We start from the raw sequence: 23735 nt of genomic DNA on the forward strand, positions 1-23735 counted from the left end.
ACAAGCCTGCCTGGGTGCCCTCTTGGTCCCAGGGCCCACCCTGCTGGGAGTAGGACCGCATGGCCTGGCCTGGAGCACCCCTGCCCTCCACAAAGCTCCCTGGGCCAACCCAGTTATCAAAGGAGCAGACCAGGCTGAGAAATGAGGCTGCAGCAGGTGGTCCTGGACTCTACCCCAGCGGCCTCCTGAGCAGGGAGGCCCAGACCCAAAGGCCTCAGCTCCCTGAGAAACAGGGGCTGCTGGGACTCTGCAGCCTGGAAAGGGAGGGTCACACCACCTGCTTGTGGGTGCCAGGGACACTGCAGCCACCTCCCCCAGGTCACAGACACACAAGCAGTAAGGGCAACTGTACAGAGGATTTTATTGGGGATAAAGGACAATGGAATGGGAGGTTCAGGGCTCAGTTGTGAGCCAGGATCTTCTGAACCCAGGGCATGAATTTAGAGACACGAGTGGCCACCACAGGATCCTTAGTGGGGCAGACATCACTGAGCAGGGACACGATGCCCACCAGGATCCAGCGTCCATTCATCTTGCAGGCCAAGGAGCCACCAGAGTCACCCTGTGGGAGGAGAAGGAACCTGCCTGCAAGACTGAAAGGGGGGCAGTGTGCCCCAACCTGACCCAGAGAAATACCAGGTGATCCCAGTATGAGAGCAGAAAAACTCCATTTCAAACGGCAGCCCAGCTCTGGCCCTTGCTATGGGTGTTTACAGAGGGGCGGTTGGACCGAGATCTGAAAATCTGGAAGTACCTAGCCCAGGGGCAGTGTGAGACCAAATAGACCCTGCAGGACACTCTGGTGCCTGCACATACATGTGGCAGGCGTGTGTAAGTGCTGGTCCTGGCTTCCCTGAGCACAATCAAGAAATAGTGTAATGGGACCTGGGGCAAGGAGAACTCCTCCAGCCCAGCTTGGGGGAACAATCATTAGTGACTGGGTTGGAGCAACACGTACTTCATAGTTGCAGACGCCATTGGCCCCAGCACAGATCATGGTGTCCTTGTAAAGCTCGCCCAAGTATTTCTTGCACTCGGCCGTAGACAGGAGGGGCATGCTGGCTTCCTGCAGCTTCTCAGGCACCTCGCTGACTGTGAAGACAGATAGACAAATGAGGACGCCCCCCCCTTCTTCATAACAGAACTTAGTTAGAAGATACTAGGCCCCTAAGAGCTGCCATTCCCTGGCCCCCCTCTTGCTACGCCAGCAACAGGGTGCAGGATCAAAGCCCATCACCTCTTTGGATCTTAGAAGTGTCAAAGGGGTGGATTCCTTCTCATTCCACCCCAGGCCGGGCTGACTTTGCTGCAAGCATAGTTGATGCCACAAGCCCTGGGCTCTGCCAGCCTAGGAGTGGGGGGCACAAGGGCAGCAGCTTCTTCCCGGAGGAGGGAACTGACATCCTTCTGACTAGAAACCCCACTCTGGGGCTGGTAGGGAGGGAGCTTCCCCTTCCTGGTGGTTGCTGTCTTATGGAAGGACCAGCCAGGTAGCCCTGGATGATGGAGGAGACCATGAGGCAGAGGCAGCCCCAGAGAGGGGACCCCGGGCTGGACTCTCAGGGTCCCCAATGTTGCCCTGGACTCCTGACCCCCAGTCAAGCATGGATGGTGGCTACACCTGCCCACCACGCATGGGGGTACCAAGGACTGACTGCAGGTGGTGAGCGGGGCAGGGCCTGCTGGGACTGAGCTGTGTCTACAGAAACTGACAGTTCAAGGACCTCATGGACCTTGTGTCCGTGCAGGTTTGCTAGGTTTTCACTAAGAGGGTGCAGTCAAGCAGCTGACACATTCATGACACTGCTCACATTTGGACAGATCCACAAAGCAGAGCCCTACGGGTCCTTCCTGCTGCTCTAGAAACCCAGCCTCAGACCCTTGTCCTGAGAGGCAACGCACGGTCACTCACCATTGGGGTTGGTGTCCCCCCAGCCCATGATGGTGCACAGGGTCCCAGCACTGAACTTGTCGTCAACACTGGGCAGAACAATGGGGGACACTGTCTTGGAGAAGTGGAAGGGTACAACCAGCTTCAGCAGGGCGATGTCATTGAACACTTTACTGTACTTGAACTTGGGGTACCTAAAAATCTGTGGCGAGGACCAGGACAAGGAGATGAGGCAGGGGCCCAGTCAGTGGACAAAGATCAAGAGAGGCCAGAAGAACAGCAGGGCCCCATCTGCTGACCCCTGTTTTTGCAGTTAAAGTGTCTTCTCCTCTGCCCCACCCCCGAAGACTCATCCACCTCCAGGGCTAGTCCACCAGGATCTAAAATACCTTGGAAATCTTTATTAGCTGGATATCATCCTTAAATGAGCGTCGGTCATACTGCCCAGCCATAACCAAGTTGGATGTCCTGGAAGTAGCAGGTGGGTAAGGGTCAGTAGGAAACCACAGCCCTCCCTCGTCCTAGGTCCCTTCCTGGGCCTCACGTGACTCTGCAGTGGGCGGCGGTGATCACCCAGCTCGAGTTGATCAGGGAGCCCCCACAGATGGGGAATCCAGTGGGAGACTGTAGGAAGAAGAAAAGGTCAACACTGGCAGGACACCAGTCACAACAATCTGGGTAGTAGCAGCCTCACATCAGGGGCTGGTACCCCAGTGTGACCCCCCCTCACCTGCAGACTCCCCTCACCTGAAGAGACACATGCCAGGGCCAGGAGCCAGGGACAGCGTCCTGCCCATTGATGATCCTGGGTACAATGCTCAGCTCCGGTTCGCTGGCAGGGGCCCCAGAGACTGGGGGTGACAGGGGGAGGGTGAAAGGGTGGAGGTCTAGTCAGTCTGCAGAAACCTGGTTGACCCTCAGCCAGCACAGCACCACCCACACTACCCCTCCTGGCACCCCTGCATCCAGACTGGAAGACACACCCCTGCCTGCTGCCCAGTCACCCTCCCAGGCATGCAGAGGGCCAGGCAGCTCCATCCGGGTCACCATGCCCAGAGGAGCAGAAACAGGCTGAGGAATCAGGCCTCCCTGCCACCCGCTACCTTCTGGAGACCTCAGCCCCCGCTGACTCTCCCAGGCTCATTTCACCCCAGAAATGGGAGCAAACACCGCCCACCTCACAGGTACAGCTCACCGGAAGATGGATGTGGGCAGGAGGAGTTGAACTAAAAACAGAGAACCCCAAGAGAACATGAAATCCCCTCTCTGGCACTTCCCTGATGTAGTGTGACCTGTACCAATTTAAACTGTTGGATTCTCTCTCTGGGGTTTCAGGACGCTTCATTGCACAACATTTAAATCTCTTAATTATTTATAAAATAGGATGTTGATTCCCCATCATGAAGACACATCAAGGCAGGTCACACCAAGGCTCTCCCTGCCTGCCTCGGATGATGTAGGGATCCCTCTTCCCTCCTTTTCCAATAATCTGTCCATTTAAAATGACACATCAAAGCACCAGAAAATAAATGACATGAATTGTCCAGAGCAAGGAGGACACGCAGGGCCCTTGACATGTGCAGACACACTTGCTGGGTCAGGACACAGGATCCTCAGCAGCTCCCAGGGGTGTGAGAACTTGGCCACAGGAAGAAAGGGGGGCAGGGCCTGCCCCTCCCACCAGCCAGGCTGTCCCCAGGGTCCCCCAGGCCTTGCTCCAGGCAGCACCTGCCCCTGCCCCTGGGGACAGGGACATGGCCCGGCCACTCCCTCAGGCTGGTGTCTCCAAACATGTCGTCTCCTCATCTTTTTTTATCAGAACAGAAAACCACTAGCAGGAGCTGTGAGGGGCTCACCCTGCAGAGGCTTCATAGCAATGGAGTGGGGGGCCGGGTCCCCTGTGCTGGAGGAGCCTGAAATCTCACAGGAGTGGGGCCAGCAGGTGTGACAGGGATGGGCAGGAAATACAGGGAGGAGTTTCCCCCACTGAGCCCTGGTTCTGGTTATAAACAGGGAGTGAGTGTGTGAAGCTGCACAGAAGTGACAGGCAGGGGCTCAGCAGAGGCCCCTTCCCAGGATGCGGGGGGTGCAGGGAGCTGCTGAGCTCATGTGGGTGTCAGAGAATCCCTACAGCAAATAGGAAAAATGTTAACATTGTTCAAATGAAAACAGAGACTTGGCTATTGTACTTTTTTTCTCAAGAAATTGCCGAGCACCAAAAAAGGAGTCCTAAGGGAGAGTCTCCTGGCCACCCCCTAGCTGACCCTCTGGGCCACAACTGAGGCACTTCCTGGCTCCATCCTTTGAGGCCCAGAAGGTTCTGCTCCACACCTAGCACAGACGTGAGGTCTCAGAAAGCCCAGAAAGGCCTCTTTCCTCCTGCAAAGTCAGGCTAACTATCTACACTGAGGCCAAGGGACCAGGAGAGGGACTCAAAGCACCCTTGGGCTGGACACAAGGCCTCACCCCCAAGGACCCTCCAGTTCTCCAGAGGGGGGCTGATATGGAGCCACTGGGACTCAGGGCCCTTCAGCCCCCTCCCAGACCTGGTTATTCCTCAGACACCAACACTCACCAAAGTTGGTCCCAATCAGGGTGAAGCAGGAGAGAAGCCAGAGCAAGGCCATGGTGCTGCGGTCAGGGAGGGCAGGTCTGCCTGCACTGGGGCCCCTTTTACATCCCCTGGGAGCCCTAGTCCCGCCCAGGCCCCTCTGGGCCTTCCCTGACATGAGGGCCTCTGTCCCCTTGGACAAACCTGTCCTGGACTGGCTCAGCCCGGGTCACCCAGCACCAGGGAAAAGGGCAACTGCCTGGCTCACTGTCACCCATCAGCCTCGGCAACCCCCAGGGGAACGCACCCAGCTGTGGGCCCCTGAGGCCCTGGGCCCATCATGGGGGCGGCAGATGCTCAAAGACTCTGCAGGGAGCCTCCCCCAGGTGTTCAGAGCTGTCACCCAGGAGCTCAATATTTCACTGCATACCCAGAGCCCAGTGTTCCTGGCCCCTCCTATATCTGTTCTGGAAATCTCCATGAAGCAAGTGAAACACATAGGGATGGGCCCCAGAACCAGACCAGACATGCTGTTCTTGAGCACATGAGGGCAAGAGAGTATCTCACTGGCTTAGCCCAATGCCCTCTCCTTGAGAATTCACCACTGATGACCTGTCATTATAAAAACTCTTATCTTCAAATGAGGCTGAAAACTCACCATAAATGGCCACTGAGGACCCAGAAACTCAGGGCTGATGTCAGGAACACGGAGGTGAGCACAGGAAGGCCAGGAGGAGGGTGAGCCCGGGAGGCTCCTGCCCGAGGTGGGGCCACAGGACCTCAGCCTGTCCAGACCCCTCCTGCGTGTCTGCTGGTGTCTTCACGATGCATTGCTCAGCCAGAAAGACGGGACAGAAGCATCTGACTATTTTTACAGTTTAATGACAACCTTCCACCTGACTTCTGGAGTGTTTTATCGTTTTGTTTTTTTTTTTCTTCTTTTCCACCATTTTTTTCTCCTCAGATGCACCTCCGCGCATCTGGGAGGACAGGGCACCAGCCATATTTTTGTCAACTTGAAAATCGGTTCAATAGTTTAAATTAGTATTTTCTTTGACCTACAATGGAGAAATTTTTCAAAATGTTAACATGCCCTTTTGGGCCTCCTGGGTGGCAAAGGAGTAAAGGTCTCAGTGCTATCAAGCCATCACCAGCCACTGCAGCACCAGTTCGATCCCCGGCCAGGGAGCTACCCACATGGCGCATCAGACCTCTCCTGCCTCGCCTGCTGCACCGCTCAGCAGTGTATTTCAGTCAGTCTGACTGTTCTGCTCCCTGCTCTGTCTCTAGTGAATCTTCTCACCCCCAGCACCTTTGGCCTGCACCCCAGCTCTTGTATGCATAAATAAATAAATCTTTGAAAAAAGAAAACTTATACAGTGTAATTAAGCTGTCACCACCAAGCTCCTTGCGTCAAAGCCACAGAAACCAGGCTGAGAAATGAGCTGCAGCAGGTGGTCCTGGACTCCACCCCAGGGGCCTCCTGAGCAGGGAGGCCCAGACCCAAAGGCCTCAGCTCCCTGAGAAACAGGGGCTGCTGGGGCTCTGCAACCTGGAAAGGGAGGGTCACGCCGCCCCCTGGTGGGTGACAAGGACACTGCAGCCACCTCCCCCCCTCCCCCGTCCCCCCTCCCCCCCTCCCCTGGTCACAGACACACAAGCAGCCAGGGCTTCTGTGCAGAGGATTTTATTGGGGATAAAGGGCGCTGCACTGGGGGGATCAGGGCTCAGTTGTGAGCCACAATATCCTCAATCCAGGGTATGAATTTAGGGATTCGAACAGCCACCACAGGAACGTCAGTGGGTCTGGTTTCATCAACACAGGTCAGGATGCCCACCAAGGTCCAGACTCCATACTTCATACAGACCAGTGAGCCACCAGAGTCACCCTGTGGGAGGAGAAAGGATTGGTCTGCAAGGTTGAAAGGTTGGCAGAACGCTGAGATGCCCCAACCTGACCCAGCCATGTGGTGGCAAGAAACACAGGTGGGCACAGAGTTCAAACAAGAAACTCCATACAGATGCTAACCTGGCTCTGCTTCCTGCAAACGGTGGGTGAGGGGAAGGTGGTGGTAGCACCCCTGCTCTGTGCATCAGCTGGAAATATCTAGCCTATGGGGTGGCTATGAGAGTAACTCCCCATGGACAGCACCCCGATGCCTGGCAGAGCAAGTACTCGGCTGGGCCTGTGTGAGGGCTGGGCCTGGCTTCCCTGGACAATGTGAAAGGAAACAGGGGCGGGGGTATCTGGTAAGGTGTGTTCCTGCAGCCTGATAAGGGAACAACCTGTGAGGGCTGGGTGAGAGCAACACCATACATACGTCGTAAGGGCTGATGCCCTTGGCCCCGACACAGATCATTTCTTGTGGGAGGTTAGGGCCCCAGTACTTCCTGCACACCTCATTGGTCTGGAGGTACACAGTGGCCTCCTGCAGCTTGATGGGCATGATGGTGCCTGTAGACACAGAAGGGCCAAGGAGCTGAGGTCTCTCATCCTCTTAGCCGCCGGAGTGGAAAACAGCAGGGCCCCCAGGCAGCCATCCCTGCCCCCCTCTACCTATACCAGCAACAGGGTGCAGAGCAGAAGCCTACAGCCTGTTAGAACTCAGTATCCTAAAAGGGACTTGTTGCTCCTGATTCCACCCCAGGCCGGGCTGACGTTGCTCCACGCACAGCAGATGACACAGGCCCTGCCTGCCCAGCCTGGTGTGGCCGGGGTCCTGCCAGCAGCCCGAGTGTGGGGTGTCAGGGGCAGGGTCTTCTCCCCAGGGAAGGGGATGGCATCCTTCTGACTGCAGACCCCACTCTGGGGGTGACAGGGAGCCATCCCAGCTGCCCCTTCCTGGCGGCTGCTGTCCTGGGGAAGGAGCAGCCAGCCGGGTAGCCCTGGGCTGGACAGCAGAACTCAGACCATCAGGCAGGCCCAGCCCTGGGGAGGGGACACCGGGCTGGACGCTCAGGGCCCAGAACTTGCACTAGTGCTTGACCCCCACCACACAGGTCTGGAAAGTGACTGCACCCCTGCCCACTCAGGCCTGGGGCAAGTCCAGTATGTTGGGGTTCCAGGACTGACTGCAGGTGGGTGAGGTGGGGCCTGCTGGGAAGGAGCTCTTTGTGCAGAAACTAACAGTTCAAGGACATCATGGGCCTCTCGGCCAGGCATGTTGGGGAGGTTTTCATAACATTTGTAGTAAACAATTTGAAAACATTTATGAGAATTTCAATTTTACTAAAACATAAACCAGAGACCTACAGCTCCCGCCTGCTGTTCTAGCAGCCGATCCCAGGTCCACACTGAAGGGCAAGGCCATGGCCACTCACGGTTAAAGCGGGTAACCCCCCAGCCCATGACTCTGCACGAGGACCGGACATGGAACTTGTCATCAACACTGGGCAGGAGAACAGGGGACACGACGGTGAGGTGGAAGTCAGCCTGGGACGTCAGCTTCAGCAGAGCGAGGTCGGCGTAGTTATTGAGCGGATTGTAGTGTGGGTGTATAAAAATCTGTGGGGGGAGGGACCAGGGGTACAAGATGACAGAAGTGAATTCAGGGTGGCCCCTCTGGACAAAGATCAGGCGAGACCAGAAACAAGGGAAGCCCCTCTCCTGCCTTATGTCTCTGCAGCTAAGGATTGTCTCATCTGCTCCTGCCCCCAAACTCTTAATCTTCCCCCAGGCCTAGGTCAGGGGGATCTGAAATACCTTGGCAATCTTCAGGATCTGGATGTTATCCTGAGACTGTCGGTCATACTGTCCAGCCACAACCAAGTCATGTTTCCTAGAAGGAGCACTGGGTAAGGATTGAGGAGGAGACCACTCCCCTCCCTTGTCCCTAGGGCATCCTGGGCCTCACAAGACATTGCAGTGGGCGGAGGTGATCACCCAGTTCCTGTAGATCAGGGAGCCCCCACAGTAGTGGATTCTAGAGGGACTCTGTTGGGAGAAGGTCGGTTAAAATTGACAGGCACCTGTCACACCCATTGGGGAAGCAGTTCCCATCATATTGCCAGCACCCCAGTTTGCTCCCCTCACCTGCAGAGACACATGCCAGGGCCAGGAGCCAGGACGAGCTTCCTCCCCATTGATGATCCTGGGTACAATGCTCAGCTCCGGTTCGCTGGCAGGGGCCGCAGAGCCTGGGGGTCAAAGGGAGGAGGGTGAGAGGGTGGAGGTCTAGTCAGTCTGCAGATACCTGGTTGCACCCTCAGCCAGCACAGCACCACGCCCACACTCCCCCCTCCTGGCACCTCTGCATCCAGACTAGAAGACACACCCCCCACCGCCTGCTGGCCCAGTCACCCAGGGATGCAGAGGGACAGGCAGATCCATCCGGGTCTCCTTGCCCAGAGGAGCAGAAACAGGCTGAGAAATCAGGGTCCCTACCCCCTGTTTCTCTGCTGGGACCTCAGTCCCCTCTGATTGTCCCAGGCTCATTTCCCCAGTAAAGGGGGAGCAAACACTGCCCACCTCCTTGGCAATGCCAAGGAGATGGGTATTGGCAGGGGGCATGGAATTAAAAGCAGAACAACCCCAACTCCAAGAGAAACGCCCTTTCTAATTCTTTGCTGACTTATAAGACATGGACACTTCACAAATTTGGATTTTTTATTCCAGGATTTCAAAATTTTTCTTTGCCTAAGTTTGGTTATTAAATATTTAATAAGGTGAGACTTGGACTCCCCACCTTAAAAGGAAACATAAGGAACAGGGCCTCCCTGGTGGCGCAAGGGGTTAAGCACCACACTGTGAAGCAATCCGCAGCCTCTGCAGCATGAGTTCGATCCCCGGCCGGCCAGGGAGCTGCCCACATGGCGCAGCAGACCTCTCCTGGCTCTCCCGCTGCTCCCCTCAGCAGTGTATTTCAGTCAGTCTGCCTGTTCTGTTCCCCACTCTGTCTCTGGTGAATCCTCTCACCCACTGCATCTCTGGCCTGTGCCCCAGCTCTTCTTTACATAAATAAATAAATCTTTAAAAAAAGAACAATAAGGAAAAGAAAACAGAGGATAAGGATGTCCAGAGCAAGGAGGACACGCAGGGCCCTTGACATGTGCAGACACATTTGCTGGGTCAGGACACAGGATCCTCAGCAGCTCCCAGGGGTGTGAGAACTTGGCCACAGGAAGAAAGGGGGGCAGGGCCAGCCCCTCCCACCAGCCTAGCCGCCCCCAGGGTCCCCCAGGCCTTGCTCCAGGCAGCACCTACCCCTGCCCCTGGGGACAGGGACATGGCCCGGCCACTCCCTCAGGCTGGTGTCTCCAAACATGTCATCTCCTCTTCACCTTCTCTTATAAGAAAAGAAAACCACCAGCAGGAGCTGTGAGGGGCTCACCCTGCAGAGGCTTCATAGCAAGAGTGGGGGGCCGGGTCCCCTGTGCTGGAGGAGCCTGAAATCTCACAGGAGTGGGGCCAGCAGGTGTGACAGGGACAGGCAGGAAATACAGGGAGGAGCTTCCCCCACTGAGCCCTGGTTCTGGTTATGAACAGGGAGTGAGTGTGTGAAGCTGCACAGAAGTGACAGGCAGATTGACCAAAGTACACTGCTGAGGGGAGCAGCAGGTGAGACAGGCTGCGCCATGTGGGCAGCTCCCTGGCTGGCCAGGGATCGAACTCATGCTGCAGAGGCTGCGGATTGCTTCACAGTGTGGTGCTTAACCCCTTGCACCACCAGAGAAGCCCTGTGCCTAATGGTTCTTTGTAAGGTGGGGAGTCCAAGTCCCACCTTATTAAATACTTAATAAGCAATCAGCAGAGGCCCCTTCCCAGGAGAGGGGGGGGGGCAGGGAGCTGCTGGACCCAGTGTGGGTGTCAGAGAATCCCTAAAGCAAATCTGTGAAAGTTATTTTCTCCTAAACTGGACCTAGGCATTGCCTGGCCACCACCCTAAATACCTGATCTCATACTGCTTTTGGATTTATTTTTGTTTTTATAAAACCAACTGCTAGCACTGCCGGCAAAACAATAAAATCCACGGGAGGAGGCCGTGGGTGTTTTCATGTGTCCATCCCGTATCTGAGCCTCTGGCCACACCTGAGCCACTTCCTGGGCTCCATCCTCTGAGGCCAGGATGGTTCTGCTCTGCATCTGGCCCACATGTGAGAGTTCAAAAAGCCCAGAAGGGCTACTCCCCTCCTGCAAAGTCAGGCTAACTGTCTGCGCTGAGGCCAACGGGGCAGGAGAAGGACTCAAAGCACCCCTGGGGCTGGACACGAGTACTCATTCCCAAAAACCCTCCAGTCTTCCGGGGGGACATGATATGGAGTCAATGGGCCTCAGGACACCTCTCCCCACTGACCTCTCAAGCCCAGCTTTTCCCTCAGACACCAACACTCACCAAAGTTGGTCCCGACGAGGGTGATGCAGGAGAGAAGCCAGAACAAGGCCATGGTGCTGCAGTCAGGGAGGGTGGGGCGGCCTGCTCTGGGGCCCCTTTTACATCCCCTGGGAGCCCTAGTCCCGCCCAGGACCCTCTGGGCCTTCCCTGACCTGAGGGCCTCTGTCCCTGTGGACAAACATGTCCTGGACTGGCTCAGCCCGGGTCACCCAGCACCAGGGAAAAGGGCAACACCCTGGCTCACTGTCACCCATCAGCCTCGGCAACCCCCAGGGGAAGCACCCAGCTGTGGGCCCCGGAGGCCCTGGGTCCATCATGGGGGCAGCAGGTGCACATCAAAGACTCATCTACAGGGAGCCTCACCCAGGTGTTCTGGGGCATCCGGAGTTCAGCACTCAGGACTCAATTTCACTGGATCCCCAGAGCCCAGGGCTTCAGGCTGCTTCTCTCCCTGCTCAGGGAAACCCCCTGAGGCAAGTGAAACACACGAGGCTCAGCTCCCTTAGGAATGGGCCTCGGATCCAGCCCAGACTCGCAGCCCCGGAGCACACGAGGGCAAGAGAGTATCTCACTGGCTTAGCCCAATGCCCTCTCCTTGAGAATTCACCACTGATGACCTGTCGTTATAAAAACTCATTTTCAAATGAGGCTAAAAACTCACCATAAATGGCCACTGAGGACCCAGAAAGCTCAGGGCTGATGTCAGGAGCACGGAGGCGAGCACAGGAAGGCCAGGAGGAGGGTGAGCCTCAGAGCCCCTGCCCTAGGTGGGGCCACAGGACCTCAGCCTGTCCAGACTCCCCCTGCGTGTCTGCTGGTGTCTTCACGATGCATTGCTCAGCCAGAAAGACTGGACAGAGGCATCTGTGTATTTTATTTCTTTTTTTATCCTTTAATTTCTGTATTTGAATTTTTTTTTAGTTTTATTTATTTTTATACAAAAGCTCGGGTACAGGCCAGAGGCACAGGAGGGTGAGAGGATTCACCAGAAACAGAGTGGGGAACAGAACAGGCAGACAGACCGAAATACACTGCTGAGGGGAGCAGCAGGTGAGTCAGGAGAGGTCTGCCGCGCCATGTGGATATCTCCTTGGCCAGCCAGGAATCGAACCAGCACTGCAGAGTCTGAGGACAGCTTCACAGCACTGCGCTCAACCCTCTGTGCCACCGGGGAGGCCCTGTATTTGAATATTTTTGCTGCTGATACCCACTTTCCACTTGGGATCTGGAGTTGTGTTGTTGTGGTTTTGTTTTGTTGTGGTTTTTTTTTTTTTTTTTCAGTTTTCACCATTTTGTTATTTACCAAGAAACCCCATCCCTTCATCTGTGAGAACAGGGTACCAGCCCTCATAGATTGTCAATTTGAAAATAGAGGTCAGTAGTTTCAATCAGTGATGACCTTGATACTAGGTAGGGGAAACTCTTTCAAATGTTAATGACTATTTTTATTTATTTATTTTTTTACTTCCTATTCATTTTCTTCTAGATTCTACTGAGCTTTCTATTAACCTGTGAGTTGTGTGATCTGTCACTTTGTTATGTGGTTCTCAGCTGAAAATAAGTTCAGTCAATGTTAAAAATAAATTTGGGCCTCCTGGGTGGCAAAGGAGTAAAGGTCTCAGTGCTATCAAGCCATCACCAGCCACTGCAGCACCAGTTCGATCCCCAGCCAGGGAGCTACCCACATGGCGCAGCAGACCTCTCCTGCCTCACCCGCTGCTCCCCTCAGCAATGTATCTCAGTAGATCCACTAGTTCTGCTCCCCACTCTGTCTCTGGTGAATCCTCTCATCCCCTGCACCTTTGGCCTGCACCTCAGTTCTTGTATGCATAAATAAATAAAAATAAATTCTGCTTAAAGAAATAAAGGGAATCTGTGTTGGGCCTGAGTCTAGGACATAGACATGAACTCTGCCCTATACTTTATCCTCGCAGATTAGGCGACTTGGGTCACAGTCCCCAGGCCATGGCAGTGGGTCGCTTAAGGTTTAACAAGATATTCTGTTTCCTCCCAGGATGCAGAAAACTCCAGTGCCTGATAAACACCTTCAGGTGATTTTAAGCTGATAACACAGAAGGACCAACTCTTCCCCAAGGGCCTGGCTGTCCTGCGGCAGGGGCCACTACACCGCCTGGACCCTCCCCTGAGCTGGGGTGAAGACGCCCTGCCCACACCCTCTGTCCCTGCACTGCCCACTCCTGGGAACCTCCTCACAACTGGACCAGGGGTGCCAGCTGCGTCTCCTCCACGTGCCCGTGAGAGTCACAGACTCCTCTGGGCGCTTGCTGTGGGGCTCGGGGTCTGGCTTTCTGGGTGGGGTCACTGGCCAAATTAGTTCGAGACACGGACACCCTGAGACCCTGGGCAGAGGGACGGGTGCCCCAGAGTTCAAACCAAATCTCTGAAGGGGAGAAGAGCAAATCCCTGTTATCTCCACTTGGACACCCTTACGTTAATTACAAAAAGCATCACAAATGAAAATGATAACATGGTGCTGTGCCCTCCAGGTCCCTTCTCCACCCCACAGGCCTCCAGCAGACTGACCCTCAGGTACCAGGACGCAGGAAACAGATCTTCTCCCTAGAGACCAGCCCTTGGCAGGCACAGGTGTCCAAAAGAGGGGAACTCTCAGGGTGGTGGAGCACGTCGATTCAGTCACAGTCAGAGATAAGATCCCAGGGAGAGAGCTGGGGCCTGTAGGGAGCCTGGCACAAGCCTAAGGAGAGGTTAAATAAGAGATACTGTGATAGGGCCTCCCCGGGTGGCGCAGTGGTTGAGCACCGGGTTGCGAGGCTGCCCACAGCCTCTGTAGCACCAGTTCGATCCCCGGCCACTGGCGAGGGTCCCACCAAAAAAAAAAATAAAATAAAGAGATAATGTGATAGACACGTTTTGCCTAATTTCACCTTCCTCAGAGCAGGAGGTCCCCATTGTCTGGGATGAACAGTCTTCAGCCTCCTCACCAGGCAGGCCTGCAAGGGCCGTCCCGGGCATGTGCACACGAGCCCTGCACCACCCTGTTCCTGAAAATTGCAAGTTTCCAATTCAGCTCTTCTTTCCTGAGGGTGCAGTTCCCTTTCTAGAGACCTGCACCTTCACTGCAGGGGCCAGAAGTGGGTTCCAGGCCAGGCCCCTGTGCACAAGATTAGCTTGTCTTTTACAACCTGTGCACCTGGAGATCCAGGGAGGGAGAGCCTCCTCCCAACATCCCACAGACACGCTGGCCAGCACAGCGCAGCCTGTACCACAGGGGAGCAGGGAAGCCTCCAGAGCTCTGTTCGAGTGCTCAGAGCAGCAACTCACCTATCTGGGGACAAATAATTTGAGTCCCTGTGCAGGTAATGGGCCCTGGGTAAGACATGTCTAAATGACCACAGGCGCCTTGTCTTCTGTTCGTCAAATATTGCTACTTGCTGCAGCTGGAGCCACAGGGTGACAGGAACTGTGCTTCCATGTTTATCTTCTGCCCTCACACATGGGCCCAGCACTGCTGAAATGGCATCCTAATATGCCCATCATCAGGGCTGTACAGGGGCCCAGGATCCTAGATGCTTTGCAAGGGCTGCTGGGTCCAAGGTGCCAGATGAGCCCTGATGACCCAGAGATTCTCAACACTTCTTCCATCAGAGCAGAAGCAGATATGTACCCATACTCAGGATGCCCGAGAAGCATCAACTAGGCCCACGTAAGCCGTGACCAAAGTCCAACTGGATAGTGAAAAGGGAGGGACACCCCAAGACAGAGGGCACCACTCAAGAGGACCTCACAATCAAGCGAACCCCACTCATCACTGGAGTGGACACCATCTCATTTGAGATGGCCCCAGCCCGGGACTTCACTGCTGGGCATTCTAGAGATGACAGCCGGGACAGATAACTTTGCACAATGTAGACCTGAGTGCTTCCCTGCCTGGCAATATTTCCACCATGAGACCCACATCTTTGAAAGATCCACTTTGCACTCATATTTCCTTCAGCTGGGGAGATGGCTGTGGGCTGGATGAGGCTGCTGTTGTGTATTATTACGGGATGGGCTGCTCTCACCCTGCTTGATGGGCGCTGCTGGTCAGGACCTGCCCCGATGGACCCGACCTGCTCCCCAGGCTGTGGAGGCCCCACCATGACGGGGCCCTGTGTCTCAGGGGACGGCAGGGGACGCCCCTGACATTGGGCATTTTAATTGTCAGCCGAGGGCCTGGTTTCAGCTGATTGTCCAGGCATGGGCTTAAAAGAAATGCACAGAATAACCACATCCCAACCTCAGGACTACATGAGACCCGGTCCCAATCACTCACTTCCCTTAACATTCCAGATCTCAGAGACTTAGGAAAGGGACCATCTATCTACTGGTTTTTCCTTCCTGCCCTTTTATTCCCACCTCATGTTTGAAATTCATCAGGAAGAAGAGAGACCCACCAAATGAGCCATGACCCTGTGACCCAGTAAGTACCCCCAGGGGCACTGAGCTCACCCAGCCCACACCCCCTCACTGTGTGCCCCAGGGCCCGCCCTGTCTCCTCAGGACCTGTGAGAAATAAACTTGCTGCATTTCTAGTTTCCTGATGGTTCCTGCTGGTGGCAACTTAAATCCTCAAGGGCTGGTCCAGCCACTGCACTGGCTCTGAAAGGGGGTGTCTGTGCGGTGGGTAGCGGGAGCCCCCGGTAAGAATCCCAGCCAAGAGAGACAAAATGCAAAAACACAGAAAAGGCTGAAATACTTAAGAATTGAAAACACTCTAAATAACCTCTGGATACAGAGGTAATGGAAGGGGAAATTAAGAAGGTGGTGGAAGCGAAGGACATGAAAATACCACCCATCAAATGTGTGGGAAGCTGCTCACTCGGGAAAGAAATAGATAGACATCAAAGCTTTTATTGAAAACTGTTTAAAATGAAAGGCCAGGGCCTCCCCGGTGGCGCAGCGGTTGAGCACTGGGTTGCGAAGCTGCCCGCGGCCTCTGCAGCGCCGGTTCGATCCCCGGCTTCTCCCCGGCCACCGGAGGAGGGTCCCACATGGCGCGCAGACCTCTCCTGCCGCCCGCTGCTCCCCTCAGCAGTGTACTTCGGTCCTTCTGCCTGCTCTGCTCCCCGCTCTGGCTCTGGTGGGTTCTCTCACCCTCCCGCACTTCTGACTGTACCCAGTGCATGTATAAACAAAACAAACAAACAAGCAAACAAACAAATAAAGAAAAACATGCCTCTATAAAAAAAATAAATAAATAAAAAAAAAAAAATAAAATGAAAGGCCTGTGGTCTGTCTTATAAAGCAAGAAAAATACCAACAAGCCAACATGCCTGTTACACACAGGAGCAGAAAGCCATGAATTTATTTATACCAAAGACACCCCAGACCTTGTGTGCACAGGGGGCAGGAATGTGGGGTTGGCAGCAAGCAGGTAAATGTCCCCATGCCCACCTCAAGCCTAAGATAACACTGCCGTGCCTTCCAGCATGTTCCATGGCAGGGCCCCTTGTCCTACCTGACAGTTGTTTCCAGAGCTGACTGAGAGGCTCCTGGGCTGGCTCCTTGGCCTTGGGTAGCTGTCCAGGGATAGCACTGCCCCTGGTGGCCACAGTTGAGAGGACACATCTCCCTTCAGTGCCCCTCAGGGGTCCCTACCCAGGGGAGGCCTGGCCTCCTCACCCTCAAGCAGGCAAGGAGTTCTGACTCCAGCGGGACTTTCAACGTGATCACTCACAGGAATCACCTGGAAGGGATGTGTGAACTGCCCTGAGCCTCATCTTCATTGCTCCTTAATTGGTTCCTAATGGGATATGGGATTGTCCGGGGTCTCCCCCAGCTCCTGTGCTTTGGGGCTGCAGAGGCCTCCCTGCCCTCCCAGGACAGACAGGTGACCTGGGCAACAGGAGAGGTACAAAATCTGTGCAGGCAGGAGCCCAGGAGGACAGGGAGACCCACCCGGACACATCCCAGCCTCCTCTGGGGCTCTGGGTGGGGTCCCTTGGCCTGAAGTGGTGCCGGGGGAGGGCATTGAGGAGCTATAGGTCCGGCTCCCCCTCACACTCCTGAGCTCAGGCCCTGGTGCCACTGGGCCTCTGGGTGGGGTCCCCAGGCCTCTGGGCCTCTCCCCTGTGCTGCAGGACTCGGCTCCCAGGACTGTGGATGCTGCTGCACACACAGCCCAAACCATGGGGACTTTGGGGTCCTTGATGCTCCCCCAGAAACCACATATTGTACAGAGGCCACTGGACACAGAGATTTCAGACTGACCACGGCACACCCTTGAAACCTGATCACAGTAGATAGGCTACAGGGTAATAGGGGATACGAGGAGTGAACAGTGAGACCAGGGGTCAAATAGAAGGTGATAGGACTGCTGGGCATCTGATGGTGGCTTGGAGAGGTATATGCATCTAAAGAGGTGTGACCCTACACCCCTAAATGTATAGAGTGTAGATAACCATTGCTACCTCAATGCAAATAATTATGCATGACAAAAAAAAATGAAAAAGAAAAGAAAGGCTAAATGATGGAAAGAATTCCATGTCCATGGACAGGAAACTGATTATGGTTAAGATGTTGGTACCACCCGGCATGATCTCCACTTTGAAAGTATTTCCTACTAATTTGAAGTGACACCAAAGCAGGAAAAAAAAAAAAGAAAAATAACATGTAAATACAAAAATTTAAACTTCTAAGCTTCAACAGTCTTTATGTCTTTATCAAGTGAGTACTCACTAGACAACAACAAAAGGAAGAATGCGTTGAAAATTATTCTGATGAGTGTTTAGAAGCCAGACTTTACAAAGCACTTATAAAATCATGAACAAAAAGAATGATTCTAACTGACAAATATTTGAGAATGGCTCTTGAACATTTTCCTGCACAGAAGTGTAATAACAGGTCCACAATGACAGGACCCCGTGGCCTTTCCTGAGACACACACAGAGGAGGAGCGTCGGGCTCCCATGGGCCACAGAGACATGGAAACAAGGACGGGTCTGACCTCAGACAGACAAGGGCCTGAGCCAGCGAGACGCAGGGAGGGAACTAGGGACACAGACATGTCAGGGTGCTACAGAGATGAGAGGACACTATTGAAAAATGGGGAGACAATTGGGTAGAAGCAGGAAGGGTGAGGCCTGCATGGATGGTCTGGGGTGGGGGTGCAGGGGACTCAAGGCAGAGACAGGTGCCTGGAGCATGTGGGGAGAGACAAGCCTGCCTGGGTGACTCTCTTGGTCGCAGAGGACTGCATGGCCTGGCCTGGAGCACTCCTGCCTTCCACATAGTCCCTTGGATCAAGTCCGGCTGCCAAAGGCGCAGAAACCAGGCTGAGAAATGAGGCTGCAGCAGGTGGTCCTGGACTCCACCCCAGGGGCCTCCTGAGCAGCGAGGCCCAGACCCAAAGGCCTCAGCTCCCTGAGAAACAGGGGCTGCTGGGGCTCTGCAGCCTGGAAAGGGAGGGTCACGCCGCCCCCTGGTGGGTGACAGGGACACTGCAGCCACCGCCCCCAGGTCACAGACACACAAGCAGTCAGGGCTTCTGTGCAGAGACTTTTATTGTGTTCGATGGGATGATCAGAGTTCAGTTATGCACCACAGTATTTTCAATCCATCCTTTGTACTTGGGCAAACTGATGGCCATCATAGGATGGTGGGTGGGACAGGAACGACTGACAACGACCATGATGCCCACCAGGGTCCACACTCCCTTCTTCTTGCAGACCAGGGAGCCACCGACATCACCCTGTGGGAGACGAAGGGACAATGAAACAAGACTTAGAGTGGAGGCAGAACCCGGCTGGGCCCCAACGTGGCCCAGTCGTATGGTTCCCACAAACAACAGCAGGGCCCTGTATTCAAACTGTCCCCTGCTATGGGGTGTGGGGAAAAGGTGAGAGTTGGACATGGGGCCTGTAAATCAGCTGGAAATATCTGGCCCAGAAGGGCTATGACAGTAACCCCTATGGACAGCACCCCCAGGCCTGGTAGAGCTGGCAGGTCCTGGCTTCTCAGGACATGATCAAGAAAGGAGGGTAACAGGATCTGGGAAAGGAATATTCCTCCAGTCTGAGTGGGGGACAATCTGAGGGCTAAGAACACATACTTTCAGGGGCCTCCCCTGGTGGCGCAGCGCTTGAGCGCTGGGCTGCGAGGCTGCTTGCAGCCTCTGCAGCGCAGGTTCGATCCCCGGCCACCAGCAAGTGTCCAAAAAAAAAATAAAATAAAGAACACATACTTTCCAGCAGGAGACACCGTTGGCCCCCACACAGATCATGTCGCTGCTCATCCTGTGGCCCCAGTACTCCTGGCATTCCACTTTATTCAGGATGGGCACAGTGGCCTCCTGCAGCTTGTCAGGTCTCTTCTTGCCTGTAGAGACAGAGGGGTGAGGGAGTGAAGACTGTCATCCTCTGAGCCCAACCTGGGTGAAGAAGACCAGGGACCCTGAATACAGTCATCCCTGTTCCCCCACCACAACCACCACCACTTCCGACAGCAGCACCAGGGTGCAGGACCTATACCCTGTTAGACCTTAGAAACCTCAAAGGGATATGTTCTCCTGATTCCACCCCAGGTGGGGCAACTTAGCTCCGAGCACTTTGATGACAGAAGCCCTACTGCCCAGCCTGGTGTGGCCTGGTCCTGCCAGCCCAGGTCTGGCGGTCTCAGGAGCAGCATCTTGTCCCCAGGGAGGAGGACTGACATCCTTTTGATGAGAAAACCCACTCTGGGGTGACAGGGAGCTCCCTCCCCGCTGCCCCTTCCTGGCAGCTGCTGTCCTGTGGAAGGACCAGCTGAGTAGCCCTGGCCTGGGCAGAAGGACTCAGGACTGGGAGGAGACCATCAGGCAGAGCCAGTCCAGGTTGGGGAGGATGGGCTGGTTATAAACAGGGGCCTAAACCAGCCTTGGTGGCCCCTGCTTAACCAGGTCTGGATGAAAGTTGCTCTCTGCCCACTCTGGCCTGGGGCAAGTCCTCTGGTTACGGTGCCACTGCTGCCTGCTGGGAGGTGAGTGAGCAGGGCCTGCTGGGACTGAGCTATGTCTGCAGAAACTGACAGCTCAAGGACACCGTGGAACTCATGCCCACCCGTGTTGGGTAGGTTTTCATAACAGTTTCTAGCAAAGAAACAGACACATATGAGAGTTTGAATTTGGACAAAGCAATAACCAGAGCCATACGAGTCCCACCTGCTGTTCTAGCCCTCCAACTCCAGGGAGTAGTAAGCAGTAAGGCCAAGTGAGTAGTAAGAGTGAGTAGTAAGACCAAGATCACTCACCATGGCGGCGGGTATGTCCCCAGCCCACAATTTTGCACTGGGAACCGGCAGAGAACCTGTCGTCCACACTGGGCAGGGCAATGGCAGACACTGTGCGCTGGAAGTTCACCTGGGTAATGAGCTTCAAGAGGGCGAAGTCACCATAGAAAGTGCTGATGTTGAACTCGGGGTACCTAAAAATCTGTGGGACCAGGAGGACGAGAGGAGACAGATGAATTCCAGATGGCCCCTTTAGGGAACAAAGATCAGGGGAGACCCAGAGAACAACAAAGCCCCTCTGCTGGCTTTTGTCTCTGCGGGCAAAGGGTTTTTTTTTCTGCTCCTGCCCCTAAACCCTCATGGAGCCCCCAAGGCAGACCCAGCAGGGTGGAGCGTACCTTGCCAATCTTTAAGAATTGGATTTTATTCCCATATGCGCGTCGGTCATGCAGCCCAGCCACAACCCAGTCATACACCCTAGAGGAACACATGGGTAAGGCTGATGCACCCGACCACAGCCCTCCCAGGCCCAAGGCCCTCCTGGCCTCACCTGACTCTGCAGTGGGCGGCGGTGATCACCCAGTTCCGGTTGATCAGGGAGCCCCCGCAGATGAGCTTTCCAGAGGAGTTCTGTTGGAAGAATGTCATAAAAGTGATACACACCAGCCACCAATCTCGGGAGCAGCCCCACCACCTCAAGGGCAGGTAAAACAGTGTCACCCAACTCAGGTGCAGACGGTCCTCACCTCCAGAGACACATGCCAGGGGGAGGAGCTAGAACCAGCGTCCTTCCCATTAATGATCCTGGGTACAATGCTCAGCTCCGGTTCGCTGGCAGGGTCCCTGGAGCCTGGAGGTTACAGGGGGAGGGTGAGTGGGTGGAGGTCTAGTCAGTCTGCACAAACCTGGTGGCACCCTCAGCCCGTACAGCACCCACACTGCCCCCTCCTGGCACCCCTGCATTCAGACTGGAAGACACAAACCCCTGACTTCTGACCAAGCCACCCTCCCAGGGATGCAGAGAGAAGGTGGCTCCATCCGGGTCACCCTACCCAGAGGAGCAGAAACAGGCTGAGGATTCAGGGTCCCTGCTCCTCGCTTCCCTGCTCAGACATCAGCCCCCTCTGTGTCTCCCAGCCTTATTTTCCCCACAAAATGGGGATCAGGGCCTCCCTGGTGGCACAAGGGGTTAAGCACCACACTTTGAAGCAATTCGCAGCCTCTGCAGCACAAGTTCGATCCCCAGCCGGCCAGGGAGCAACCCACATGGCACAGCAGACCTCTCCTGTCTCACCCGCTGCTCCCCTCAGCAGTGTATTTCAGTCAGTCTGCCTGTTCTGTTCCCCACTCTGTCTCCAGTGAATCTCTTAGGGGGAAAAGGCTGTCCCAAAGCAAATTCCATACAGGCTTTGTGGACTCCACCCCCACCCCAGACCAAAGCCAAAGACACTGGGAACTCCAAATCCCATCACGACCCAAGGGAAGGTGGCTGGGACCTGAGGGTGGGGTTAAGCAGCCAGGTGGATACAAAAGGCAGACACGTGGGCTTTGGGGACCCCCCATTTTGGGCTCTCCGCCAGCTCGCAGCGTCTGGCCAGCTCTGAGAGTGACTTTGGGTTCCCAGGTCGTCGGATCGGGTAGGACGCATTAAAGACTTTATTTCCCTATTTTCTCCCTGAGTTGTACATTTTCCTTATTTCCTTTTCTCTTGTAAATAAATCTTTTATGAACCTTTTGTGTGTGTCTGTAGTGGAGTATTCCTAAGTCCCTTTAAAGCGCGCGGGTGAGGACCCACAGCCAGGAACCCGTTCAATATCGGGGTTGCTCTATAACAAATCCTCTCACCCCCCCCCCAACACACACACACACCTCTGACCTATATCCCAGCTCTTGTAAGCATAAGTAAATAAATCTTAAAAAAAAATGGGGATCAAACACTGCCCACCTCACAGGGAATGCTCACCAAAGAGATGGGTGTGGACAGGAGGGGTTAATTTAAAACAGAGAAACCAGTTCAAGAGACATAATTCTTGACTAATGGGATATCAAGTGTATCCATTTAAAATTCTAGATTCTTTACTCCAGAATTTCAGAAAGTCCTTGTGCATAAGTTTCATTATTAATTATATAAAAACATTGGACATTGATCCTAACAACGAAGAGACACATCAGAGAAAAAGAAAACAAGTGACGTGAATTTTCCAGAATAACAGGGAGAGACAGGTGTCCTTGACATGTGCAGACACATTGGCTGGGTCAGGACACAGGATCCTCAGCAGCTCCCAGGGGTGTGAGAACTTGGCCACGGGAAGAAAGGGGGGAAGGCCCAACTCCTTCTACCAGCTAGCCACCCCTCCCCCCAGGGTCCCCCAGGCCTTGCTCCAGGCAGCACCTGCCCCTGCCTCTGAGGACAGGGACATGGCCCAGTCACTCCCTCAAGCTGGTGACTCCAAACATGCCGTCTCTTCATCTTTTTGGTAATGACAATTAAACCACTAGCAATAGCTGTGAAGCCCTCACCCTGCAGAGGCTTCATAGCAATGGAGTGGGGGGCCGGGTCCCCTGTGCAGGGAGAAGCCTGAAATCTCACAGGAGTGGGGCCAGCAGGTGTGACAGGGACAGGCAGGAAATACAGGAAGGAGCTTCCCCCGCTGAGCCCTGGTTCTGGTTATAAACAGGGAGTGAGTGTGAGAAGCTGCACAGAAGTGACAGGCAGGGGCTCAGCAGAGGCCCCTTCCCAGGGGAGGGGGGAGCAGGGAGCTGCTGAGCCCAGTGTGGGTGTCAGAGAATCCCTAAGGATAACTGGAGAATCGAATGTTTGTTAAATCCTGAGCAGAGATGCATGGATATTATATATTTTTCTTTGTGTCTTTGTTCTTATTAAAGCAACTACTAGAAGTGCTGGCAATAAAGAAAGTCAAGGGAAGAGTACTTGGGGTGTTTCTCGTGCCCACCCCCTTACTGACCCTCTGGGCCACACCTGAGCCACTTCCTGGGCTCCATCCTCTGAAGCCCACAAGTTTCTGCACCACACATGTCACCACTGTGAGGACTCAGAATGTCCCGAAGAGCCGCTCTCCTCCTGCAAATTCACGTGCACGGCCTACACTGAGGCCAAGGGGACAGGAAGGGTCTCAATGCACCCTAGGGTTGGACTCCAAATCACACCCCCAACAGAATGCCTCAGTTTTCCAGAGGAGGCCTGATGTGCAACCAACAGGGGCTTCAGGCTCCTACCAGGCCCAGCAGTTCCCAATGACCCTAAAACTCACCGTAGGAGGCCCCAATGAAGGCGAAGCAGGAGAGAAGCCAAAGGAAGGCCATGGTGCTGCAGTCAGGGAGGTATGAGACCACTTGCTCTAGGGGCCCTTTTACATCCCCCGGGAGCCTTAGTCCCGCCCAGACCCCTTGGGCCTTACCTGACCTGAGGGTCAAATTCCCATGCTTCAACCTGTCCCGGACTGGCTCAGCCCTGGTCACCCCACCACCAGGGAAAAGGGCAGCTGCCTGGCTCCCTGTCACCCATCAGCCTCGGCAACCCCCGGGGGAAGCACCCAGCTGTGGGCCCCGGAGGCCCTGGGCCCATCATGGGGGTGGCAGGTGCACATCAAAGACTCATCTACAGGGAGCCTCACCCAGGTGTTCTGGGGCACCCAGAGCTCAGCACCCAGGACTCAACATCATGCACACCCAGAGCCCAGGATTTCAGGCTGCTTCTCTCCCTGCTCAGGGCAAC

General features: G+C 54.8%; 3 protein-coding genes across 3 annotated transcripts; all 3 read right to left on the minus strand.

Moving 5' to 3' along the window:
* Positions 1 to 400: 400 nt before the first annotated feature.
* On the minus strand, positions 401 to 4518 carry LOC119250318 (chymotrypsinogen B-like). The gene is made up of 7 exons (XM_037518069.1): positions 4467 to 4518; positions 2639 to 2742; positions 2436 to 2515; positions 2281 to 2359; positions 1913 to 2093; positions 959 to 1092; positions 401 to 562 (listed from the first exon to the last, which is right to left on the minus strand). Exons 1-7 carry the CDS (start codon positions 4516 to 4518, stop codon positions 401 to 403), a joined length of 792 nt encoding a protein of 263 aa, XP_037373966.1.
* Positions 4519 to 6169: 1651 nt separating this feature from the next.
* Positions 6170 to 13347, minus strand: LOC119250319 (chymotrypsinogen B2-like). The gene is made up of 6 exons (XM_037518070.2): positions 13319 to 13347; positions 8476 to 8579; positions 8146 to 8221; positions 7764 to 7947; positions 6764 to 6897; positions 6170 to 6331 (listed from the first exon to the last, which is right to left on the minus strand). The coding sequence occupies exons 2-6, from the start codon at positions 8523 to 8525 to the stop codon at positions 6170 to 6172; spliced, it is 606 nt and encodes a 201-aa protein (XP_037373967.1). The 5' UTR covers positions 8526 to 8579; positions 13319 to 13347.
* LOC129146145 (chymotrypsinogen B2-like) lies at positions 8547 to 23323 on the minus strand. The gene is made up of 8 exons (XM_054697627.1): positions 23272 to 23323; positions 20746 to 20849; positions 20550 to 20629; positions 20398 to 20476; positions 20021 to 20201; positions 18978 to 19111; positions 18417 to 18485; positions 8547 to 8579 (listed from the first exon to the last, which is right to left on the minus strand). The coding sequence occupies exons 1-8, from the start codon at positions 23321 to 23323 to the stop codon at positions 8547 to 8549; spliced, it is 732 nt and encodes a 243-aa protein (XP_054553602.1).
* Positions 23324 to 23735: the final 412 nt, after the last annotated feature.

This window comes from Talpa occidentalis, unplaced genomic scaffold (assembly GCF_014898055.3).
Source record: "Talpa occidentalis isolate TD23 unplaced genomic scaffold, MPIMG_talOcc4v2.1 talOcc4.17, whole genome shotgun sequence".
Lineage (NCBI taxonomy): Eukaryota > Metazoa > Chordata > Mammalia > Eulipotyphla > Talpidae > Talpa > Talpa occidentalis.

Bases quoted from the DNA above. Each gene is read 5' to 3' on its own strand.
- LOC119250318 (XM_037518069.1), bottom strand. From the start codon at position 4,518: ATGGCCTTGCTCTGGCTTCTCTCCTGCTTCACCCTGATTGGGACCAAC. The intron at 2,094-2,280 runs GTATTTTAGATC...TCCTCGCCACAG, and splicing joins AGCTAATAAAGATTTCCAAG to ATTTTTAGGTACCCCAAGTT. The intron at 563-958 runs GTACGTGTTGCT...CTCCTCCCACAG, and splicing joins ATGGCGTCTGCAACTATGAA to GGTGACTCTGGTGGCTCCTT.
- LOC129146145 (XM_054697627.1), bottom strand. From the start codon at position 23,323: ATGGCCTTCCTTTGGCTTCTCTCCTGCTTCGCCTTCATTGGGGCCTCC. The intron at 20,630-20,745 runs GTGAGGACCGTC...TTCTTCCAACAG, and splicing joins CCTGGCATGTGTCTCTGGAG to AACTCCTCTGGAAAGCTCAT. The intron at 8,580-18,416 runs GTCAGTCGTTCC...TTTGACCCCCAG, and splicing joins TGGTGGGCATCATGGTCGTT to GCTCTGCGGCCCCTGCCAGC.
- LOC119250319 (XM_037518070.2), bottom strand. From the start codon at position 8,525: ATGGGGAGGAAGCTCGTCCTGGCTCCTGGCCCTGGCATGTGTCTCTGC. The intron at 7,948-8,145 runs GTATTTCAGATC...CTCCCCCCACAG, and splicing joins AGATCCTGAAGATTGCCAAG to ATTTTTATACACCCACACTA. The intron at 6,898-7,763 runs GTGAGTGGCCAT...CTGTGTCTACAG, and splicing joins GGGGGTTACCCGCTTTAACC to GCACCATCATGCCCATCAAG.